We start from the raw sequence: 10,627 nt of genomic DNA, 5'->3' as shown, positions 1-10,627 counted from the left end.
AGTAACTCTGCCTCACTAACCATTTTAATCTAATCAAATTTGGCGACTGACGTGTACACATAACAGAATGTTAAAGGTGACATATTATACTACCAGGTGTAAGTGTGATTAGCCGTAACAAGCCGTTTGGAAAATCGGCCTCTTCTGACATCACCAGTGGACGTGTCCGCCTAGATGTATAACAGATAGATGAGCAAAGTTTGCTACAGTCCAGTGGGTAAGCTTGTAGACTGATCTATCCAGCACACATCTAGGTGGACACACCCACTTGTGATGTCAGAAAACGGCGTGTAAAGGCTAATCACACTCATACCTGGTGGTATTATATGTCACCTTTAACCTAGTTTACCTGGCGGAAAGAACATTTATCCAGCCAGGCTTTTCACCTCCACCCCTCCAGCTATATCGGTGGTCCTCCAGCTCTTCCTGGGGGGGGAGGTGGGGGGACATCCTTGCGGGTTTCCAGGCCGTCCACAGACCTATAATCCCTCCAGCAGGACCCCGGTCTCCAGGGGGGTTGTGTTGGAGCAGGTACACCTCCAGATAGGTTATCACACACTCGTCTCAATGTCAGAGGAGGAAGCCGGCAGCTATGAGCATTGAGCTGTATCCACCAGCCCATTATTTCGGTCATATCCCTCCCTTTGCTTGTAGCCACATTGAGGAGGATTTCGTAGATGTGACTGGTCAATTTAACGAGATGGTTCAACAACCTCCAGAGCCGTGCTCAGTGCCACCACCACAGCCCTCTGGCCCTTTTTGGTCTACTTAATACCCATTGGCTGCCTCAGGAGTAGGCTTTTCCCCAGCCACCTGGGACTCACAAGCCCGTCCACCTTATCAAGGCTTTACTTGGATTTGAAGAGAGGTTAGGTTCGAGGCGGATGATTGGTTGGTAGCTTCTGTAGGAATTTTAACGACGCCCAAAACGGCCCTTTCCTTTTTCGCTTTTGGATTTATGGGGCGGATATAAAGGGAGGTATGAGGCTTGACGGCGCTCATTGTTTCCAAATCAATACTGTCATTTACAGGACTGACCCTCGGAGGCTCGGCTTCAGAACGTCATCCGAGAACGAAGAGATGTATTGTGTTGTTCACAGGGTCGACACATTTATGTGCATAGGTTGGGTTTAAATGACAATATCCCTGTATTCCGTCTGCAAAAGCATAACCAGATCACAAGCGTCATCCTGTTTTTGTTGACTAAAGAGTTGAATATGACAATAGTATAATCAAGTAAGTCATTGTTGGCGTTGTTTGTCTGAAACAATAGCAGGCCTTTTGTAACCAATGCTGCTTGCCTTCGGGACACCACTCAACCATAATGTTTCCAGTACCTCATTGTTGATGTTTATGAATCTTATCACCCTCTAAATCACAAGGCAGCAGCGTGTGAGCCAACTTAGAGACAGGAAGACAAGTGGAGAGCTAATGGTATTCCATTAGCATGCAACAATAAAATCAGCGTCCCCTCCACTGTGTGTGTGTGTGTGTGTGTGTGTGTGTGTGTGTGTTTTTGTGTGTGTTTGTGTGTGTGTGTGTGTGTGTGTGTGTGTGTGTGTTAATGCCCATGTAAGAATCCCCCTGACAGTGATGCAGTTGCAGACTAAGTGACCTTCTTTGTAACTCTTCCAACTAAGTGCTTCTCAGTATTTGCAAGACCCCATCGCCACACCATTCAGCCGCTTATACTGGTGCACAAACACATACACACACACACACACACACACACACACACACACAGTTCCTACATCTGAGTTTACAATCACAACCAAATGACAACAGTAGATCTGCACATCAAGTCACACACATACACACACACACACACACACACACACACAGGCTTTCTTGGCGCTCTGGACTGCATTTCTCAGGCGAAGAGAGAGAAGCATGCGAATGCGAAAGCTACTCTCCACGCCTGTAGATCACATGGTCCGCCAAGGTCCTCTTCGCACTGTCCTTGCCCTGTTGATTGAATCTGTGTTGTTTACACAAACCTTATTTTCCATTTTGCTCCACCAAATAATGTATTCTACCCCTTGTAGTTCAATCCTTCTGCGCTACAAACAGCCAGCTAAGTAGCCTCCTGGGGTAAGGCCCAGCGGCCTGTTTGGATCTCAATGTGTGCATGCCAGCACATTGGCTGACAGCGTAATCATATGAAGGACATATTTACATCCAAGAGCCTTTCATCTTGTCCTAACCAATTCCATCCAAACGTACCCAGCATAAACATTGTGTTACGCTGGATCTCTTTTTAACCTAAACTCCATCTATGTTTTGGGTGACCGGATCGTAAAGAGAGAAATTGGGAGATTTAGGTGCGTGGGAGTGTGTTTAAATTAACCCAACACTACCCGCCTACACTTGGACAGCAGCAGAGTCAATAATAAGCAAAGTTGATTTGCATGATAGCCCTCAGGACGCTGGCATTTATTATTCATTATTTATTTGTTATTTTTATTTATTTGGCCACCTCTTCCTCCATTGGACACAAATTGATTTTTTATGATGCGACTAGGACTCATAAGAAATTGTTTTTCGGGTTACGAGTCCTTCGTTGATTTAATAGCATACTATTTTTATTAGATTTTATCAGCATTAGTGAAAAATAAACACGTAAGGCCGATGCTGAATTAAATATCAGATATTTATTAAGCTAAGCTTAATCATGATAGTGTAAATTTAATCTCGCTCAACAGTTGCGGGAGAAGTACATTACAAAACGTAAACAAAACTGTGACTCTCTCGCAAATGACGTTTAATAAAATAGGTTATTTTCTCGTACACTATCACCTTTTAGGTTGAACCTCTGACAAAGCCTCCAGACCCTGAACAGAGAGACTCGTGCCCCTGTAACTGTTAGCTAAGGAGAGCAATTTCCTAACAGAGTTGATTTAATTTGACCACAACTGAGCGAAAAGGTTGCCCCTGTCAGTTTGACTTGAACTTTACCAAGAAGGGTCTTGATCCCGAAGAGGAAAGAATGTAAAGAGTTATCTCCTGTGTTTGTTTTCTTCCTCAAAGCGTTTCTCAAAGGCCTTGTTTTTGTTTAAGTGTCAATGTGTGTGTGTGTGTGTGTGTGTGTGTGTGTGTGTGTGTGTGTGTGTGTGTGTGTGTGTGTAAACTAGTCATAACTCAAGGTGTTTTTATGTGAGTGTCAGTCTACTGTAAGTGCTGCCAACCCAGAGGGCATCTTTTCAAGCTTTATTCATCCTCAAACACCTCATTCACAAGTATGTGAATACAAGCTGCCAAATGTTAAACTCTTGCGCCAAATGCATAATTGTTATTATGTATGCCACTGTGTGTGTGGAGTCCATTTACCAAACAATTTGATAGTGTATATATATACATTTTTATTAATAACATTGGAACAGACACATTTTGCCTTATAGTTTCATTATCTTTGTGTTAACAATACAATTAGTATTTCACAACCAAGAAAATATTTTTATGTGAAATGACAATACCTCTCACTCACGGCGTTGCATGCATTGTCCCTAAAACAAACAAAAGAAATACCTTTATTCTTTTCATTACTTTGAACAATACTCGTATGCACTTCCATAAAATCCTGTGTACCTGTTTTTCCCTTACAATATATAGGATGTGGTCCGAATAACAAGAAGAAACAGAAACAAAGTAACTAGAGCACTCAAATTAACTAGCAGGTGTGTTTGTCTGTGTGTCTGTGTGCCTTTGTGTGGGTGTGTGTGTATTTGTGTTTGTGTGTGTGTCAAATCGATCCAGTTGATAGCAAACAGGAAATACATATAACAACTAACAGCGCTATCCTCAGTATGCATTTCCACCTCTGGTAGTGCTTCTATCTAGAGGGAGGAGGGAGGGGTGGGGGGGGGGTGATTTTTGATCACGTCTATAAAGTCCAGATGAAAAAGGCACACATTTTTGGATGCGGTGGCATTTGCTCGAAGCTCCTTGTGCTTTGATTCCAGTTGGCTATTATTTGGTGTCTCTTGGCTTCATTAAAGTTATTCTAATTTCACCAGGGCCTACAGTTAATAATAATTTGTTTACCAGGCAACAGGCTAACTGCAAGTTATCTTAAGATGATTGTTATGAGGTTTTAATGTGATTGGGGATGTAAACACTATCTTCACCACATTGGATGTTGCTAAGTGTAACTAAGGTTTTATCGCACAAACACTGACTATCACACTGAATATCGCAAAGGAGTCTTCTCCAACCGCCGAAACAAAAGACTGAAAGTATTCACAGATAACATAGTTGACTACGCCATTTCTACCTCCACCGCTGAAATGTCATCATGCATTTGGTAGAAAACCGTGACAACAGTGAAATTAAAATGTAAAAATTAAATGTATTCTACCTTACAGTGATATATGTGCTACACCTTGAAGTGCCATTTAGTTACATGAATCAGAATGGGGAATGTCCATTTTTATTTGGTTACAAACGTTAGCATAACTACCCCCTTAAGACAAAAATTATTTCAGATACTCAAGAACACAAATCTAATAGGTTACGCCTAAAGCCTCTCTCAATCGCCGGGTTAACATTTTGGTCCATTTTGTACATCAGGGGTAATGACTGACGTGTTAATAGAGCTCATCATTTTCGTCCAACATGTTAGTTCTATCACAGAATAAGAAAGTTAAAAATTAATATAGTGATATAGTTTTTTATTTTATGTGGAATGTTTTTAAGTGGTTTTTGGTCGTCATGATACAAGAGGAATATAGAGTAGGAATTAGTCAGCCCGTTGGTCCGAGTGCATTGTGAAGATAGGCTACATTAATGATAGATTAATTAACAGCACAAGGAGACTGCTGCTGCCACAGTAGAAACCAGGCTCTACATATATATGTAGAGCCTGTATTCGTTATCATTCAGTTTAATTATCAGCAGCTACGCTGATCGTTGTTGTCATAGAGATAGTGAGCACACATTTGTGATCATGTGCTATTTGTGTGTGCGTGTGTGCGTGTGTGTTTGTGTGTGTGTGTGTGTGTGTGTGTGTGTACATGTCTTTGTGAATGTGTGTCTCTGCATTTGTGTGTGTGTGCATTACTGTTTGTATGCATGTGTCTTTGTGAGTGTGTACGTATGCGTGTCTTTGTGTGTGTGTGCATGTCTGTGTGCATGTGTCCTTGAGTGTGTGTGTGTACATGTCTTTGTGAATGTGTGTCTCTGCATTTGTGTGTGTGTGTGTGCATTTGTGTATGTATGTGTGTCTTTGTGTGTGTGTGTGTGTGTGTGTGTGTGTGTGTGTGTGTGTGTGCATGTGTCCTTGTGTGTGTGTGTGTGTGTGTGTGTGTGTGTGTGTGCATGTCTGTGTGCATGTGTCCTTGAGTGTGTGTGTGCATGTGTCCTTGTGTGTGTGTGTGTGTGTGTGTGTGTGTGTGTGTGTTTCAAGGTGAGGGGGGTGCCTTCAGAGAGTTGGTGGATCCTCCTTGACTCCCGCCCCCGGTGCTGGCGACCCACTGGTCAGAGACAAAGGGAGCAGAGAGGGCGAGACACACAGTGTTAAAGTCAATTCTATTACAGCTGTTAATCGTGTCATTTCAGATAACAGCCTTCCACGTTGAACGCCAACACAGCCTGGATCAAGCTGAATAAGAATAAGCTAGACTGCTTCTGGAGGTAAGCTGGGTTGTCGGGGGGGCGGGGGGGGGGGGGAGTGGGGGGATTAGACACGCGATTCAAATGTCACCTCGGCAGATCGGTAATATAGAACTGCTGCCCGGGTAATCATGATGACACATGTTTCAGAGACAACGCTACGCACACACACAAACACAACGGATAGAGAGAGGCAATTTGAGATTAGAATCATGAGACAAATATAGATGAAGACCTATTAGAGAAGGCCAGAATCGACAGGTCTATGTGTCCCCTGATAGCATCAGAACAATCCCTTGTGGGCCCTGCGTGTTTCTCTTGATGCACCGTCTGCTGTGGGAGTGTTTCCAATAGATTGTGTCACTCTGCCACCAACCATTTGTTTGTTACGTGATTCAAGCCATTCTTTGTTTAACTAATAAAATAATCCACTCACTCATCCACCAACCCGGGGACCTTTTTTTGCTTCTGACGGTTAAAACGTTACTCAGTACAGGTCTGAAAAAAGCAAATTGGGATTTGTGCCCAAAGTCCCCATTTGAACTGGGATCAACCAACCAGCCTTCCCAATTGGACTGTACTCTCTGGTAGGCTGATCTATCCGTCATACATCTGGGTGGGTGGACAGTCCCACTTGTGTGATTTCTCAACGGCTTTCAATTTCGATTTTGACTTTCAAAAGGCTTGTAAAAGCAAATCGAAGGTGATATAGGGGCCCTTTAAAACGATCCGTCTCGACCCTGGGTCTTCCCCCGCCGCCGTCAGTCAGAGGGGGAAACCTGGCAGAGGGGTGGGGGTTAGGGGACCCCACCATGTCCCTCCACTCCCCCCTGACCCGTTCACAAAATGAGACCGAAGCAAACAGGCTCTCCGCTCGCTTCCTCTCTCCCTCATTCCCTCCTCCTTCCCTCCCTCCCTCCTTCCCTCCCTCCCTCCCTCCCTCCCTCATAGATTTCCACTCAATAGTCTCCGACCTATGGCACGGGGGGATTGTAGGAGCATTTTGTTGTTGTAGTATTGCTTGTGTGTGTGTCTGTGTGTGTGTGTGTGTGTGTGTGTGTGTGTGTGTGTGTTTTTACGGCCCTCACTGAAGACACAGACAGTGAATTATTGATGCCTTCAGTCTGTGGTCAGAGGGTCAGCAAGGCTCGCAGCAACACTCCAGAAAGCTTTGGCGAGGGAGAGGTGTGTGTGTGGGTGGGAGTGTTTATGAGCGGGTATGTATGTCCAGGTATGTGCTTCATTGCATCATTGCATCAGCTATATATGTGTGTGTGTGTGTGTGTGTGTGTGTGTGTCTATGTACATACTGTACCTATGTGTTATTAGACATGGTCAGAATACCATAGCACCACCACAGCCACAGGTCATTTCAAGCAACACAAATACGCCATTAGCCTGGATTCCTTGGCTTATTAGTGCACTTCTAGTGCCTTGACAGTGCCTTCACCAGTGCACTAATGGACATCACTATGGCTGCTGCAACTGCCAGCCATCTGACTGAAAATAATGAAAGAGTGCATGTATGTGAGTGCATGTATGTGTTTTGTGTTTGTCTAATATAGCTAATAATGTACCTTGCATCAACCTACGTATAGTGAGGACACTGAATGCACACTGTGTGTGTGTGTGTGTGTGTGTGTGTGTGCGTGTGCGTGTGCAGGAGTGTTTATGTGCGTGTGCATGGGAAAGCTTCGCTCAACACTCTTGACCTTTTTTACGGTTCCTGTCTGCGACGTTGTGAATATCACAAGGCTGAGTGGGTTCCCGGTCCTGCCCAATGCTCCGGGAGCCCCACCTCGGAGCCCCCTCCCCCCCTAGCCTGCCCCACCGCCGCCTGCAGAACCCAGGCTGTGAATACACAAGTGTCCGTGGTGCATTGATCAAAGGGTTTAAATCCAGTGCTACTACAGCCCTTCAGCGCAGTTAGCGTCTCAACTGGATTCACCGTCCCATGACACCTCCTAGCCTTCTAATGGTGCAAGGACAAAGGTGCCAGCCACGGCAATATGAGTGCAAATGGGGCCCGATATATGAAGCTTGGCAGAAGATAGGAGTAAACATTTAGGTTTCAGACAGAACAGAATCCAGGCAAAAACAAAGGTTATGTAATGAGTATTAGAAAAATGGTTGATAAGAATTATGTAAAAAAAAAAAAAATCAAGGGGTTTAGAATATGAATATCATATTATAACAATATAATATAATATATGAACATCGCAGTTGTGTGTGTTTACCAGTTGTCATGCTAATTAGAACATTGTACAAATTTTTCTTAAGTGCAGCGGGCACTCCAACTCCAAAGACAATGACAATGGGGTATCAGGTTTTTTTATGCATCTTTTATGCCGACGAAAAACTCTAACTCCAGCTTTAAATTCGTAAAAACAATTTGGAAAACAGGTCAGAGAGAGAGACATCTGCTGTGACATGCCTCTCTATTCTACTCCCCCAGCCCAGATGCATTAATGATGGCAGTAAATATTTTACCTTTGGTCCGCAGGAACAGAATGTTAACAGAATTATGTCAACAACAGCTGAGATTGAATTGTACATGAATCAGATTATGGATCATCTGTTTCACCCTGCTATGGCAAAGTACTGGGTGGCGATTCAGAAATAGAAACAGAGTGTGAATGAGTCCTTCTCTCTCTGTCGTGCCTGTGCTGCTGCGGCGGTGTGTAATTGCACCAACAATCATGGAATAACAAGAACGCTGCGTACGAGGATTATGCAATATCCTTACGCAATGGGATCTGTTCCTTTTTTTAGTTCACCCCATTCGAGACTCCAAAGGAAACATCAAAACATTAGCCTCCTAGCATCGAGTATAAAAAGATACACAGCTGTGTGTTATATCGAGTTTCTTGCATGATTTCAACGCGGTTCGGTCTCGTGCTGGATTTCCAAACCACGGGGCGCATATCCTGCTACGTTAATTAGGCCTGTGAAGCTCCGATGTACACACACACACACACACACATGCACATACCCACACAGACACACATATACACACTCACACACACACACACACACACACACACACACGTTACGAGGTGTGAACAACTGCTGACAGTGCCTGTGGAGACTCGGGTGAGGTGTCAACGTCACAGTCCTATGCAGGTGGTGCTGAGAATCATCCAGCAACATTCATTGAAACACATTGACCACATTTACATAGACACGCACACGTAGAATTGTACTTTACACACATATAAACACAAATATACACACACACCACACACACACACACACACACACACACACACACACACACACACACACACACACACACACACACACACACACACAAGCACAGCGGGGGTCTTCGTACCTCTACGAGGGGGTGCCAGTGTGCGATGGGCTTGCGGGGGTACGAAAGCATCTCACCCCAGTGGTCTCGGCCCAGGCTTTCGGCCTCATTACCCACTCTGCACACACCGATCACCTCGTTATGGCCCACCCTGTGACAGGGGGAACACACACACACACACACACACACACACACACACACACAGGATCAGCAAGTTAATTATAGTCATACAATTATTCAAAGAAGTACCACCTGTGCATTATGGAAAGCAAGAACATGATGGAAATAAAGCACGTCGACAGAGAGCCTCACCGGTCGTAGTCCATGACGGCGATGAGCAGGCTGATCTGGTCGATGTTCTCGGGGGGCACGTCGAACACGATGGCCTCGTTGTACACGGGGTTCAGGGTGTTGCGCTTGGTCGAGGTCTTCCGCTTCTTCAGCCTCCGACCCTCGCACATGAGGGACACCTTCACGTAGGGGTCTGGGGACGCACGCGCGGCGCGGGGGGGTGGGGGGGGGGCGGGGGCACACAGGGAGTACGTGAGGGAGGACATAGGGACGTGGGGGGCGGGGCAGTGCACATGGTTTGTGTATCCCCCCTGGGACCCAGCATGCGCGGTGTTTGTTGGCTTTGGTTGTCTGCGATTTGTGTTGTTTTTCTAAATGTGTGTGTTTAGACATGCAGGTTAAGATGCAGATTTACATGTGTGCAGATCTCCGCAGAAAACGAATGCCCCGGTTGTCTTCCTCACATTCTATATTTTGTATGGTTATTCAAATCCCACAGGTCCGGTTAGAAAGTCTAACATATATGATAAACTGCATGGCTCACAGAGAGAGAAAGACAGAGAGAGAGAGTGGGGGAGGGGGTGGGGGGAGAGAAAGAGAGGAGGGGGGGGGGGGGGGAGAGAGAGAGAGAGAGAGACACACACACACACACACACACCAGAAGCTCCGGTGATATCCATAGCTTTCAGGTTCCTGGCTTTGATCATGGTGATGGTGAGTCTGCCCGCCGTGGGGAGATAGCACAACGAGAACATCAGCTCCCCCAAGTCCACATTATCCTGGGGGAAATACACACACACACACACACACACACACACACAAACACACACACATGAGTGTTTTGTATAGTTTTTGCATTATTTGTAGACAGAGATATTCATATGACAACATTAGTGTGGCTTGTTTTTGAAAACGAGGGGGTGCTCCTCTGTACATCATATTAAACCAGCCCCATATTCGATTAAAGGTTATGATTGACCCGACCTGGGCCAGGTGTGCTGGAAACCTGAATGGGAATGGGGAGCCGGAGCATATGCCAGAGACAATGAGACCTAGCAGATTATTCTGGTTCCCAGGCTACCAGTCCCGACCCCAGTTTAAGTTTTCTGCAACCATAAATAACTTTTAATAATAAAGATTGAAAAAGAGTGAAAGGATGAAAAACAAACAGCTGTTTTGGGATAATATGCTGTTTTTTTGGGATTCTCTTTAAGGATTATCATCGCAAAAAAAACAGTTGTTTCGACACATGTTTCGAAAAACAGCTGTTTGTTGATAGCACTGACATTAGTGGAATCATTCACATTGACATGAACACCACATCGTTATGCACTGAACTCGACTACGTCGTCCTCAGAAAACATCCATCCATGCTGTTCATTTAAAACCTTATGCGGGGGCGTAACAGCCTTCTGT

The 10,627-nt window shown here is 44.9% G+C and overlaps 1 protein-coding gene across 2 annotated transcripts in view; it reads right to left on the bottom strand.

Moving 5' to 3' along the window:
* Positions 1-5,386: 5,386 nt before the first annotated feature.
* syt9b (synaptotagmin IXb) overlaps positions 5,387-10,627 on the bottom strand; it is a 22,377-nt gene continuing 17,136 nt past the window's right edge. For both annotated transcript variants that reach the window (XM_084476944.1, XM_084476945.1), the window contains 4 exons: positions 9,870-9,990; positions 9,233-9,404; positions 8,942-9,071; positions 5,387-5,468 (listed from right to left, as the gene is read on the bottom strand). In XM_084476944.1, coding sequence (XP_084333070.1) covers positions 5,397-5,468; positions 8,942-9,071; positions 9,233-9,404; positions 9,870-9,990 — 495 coding nt within the window. In that variant the 3' untranslated portion in view covers positions 5,387-5,396. The remainder of the gene's footprint in view (positions 5,469-8,941; positions 9,072-9,232; positions 9,405-9,869; positions 9,991-10,627) is intronic.

Source organism: Micromesistius poutassou, assembly GCF_964030765.1.
Source record: "Micromesistius poutassou genome assembly, chromosome: 13".
NCBI lineage: Eukaryota > Metazoa > Chordata > Actinopteri > Gadiformes > Gadidae > Micromesistius > Micromesistius poutassou.
Note: the sequence above shows the minus strand (reverse complement) of the source record. Positions and strands in the feature narration are given on the sequence as shown.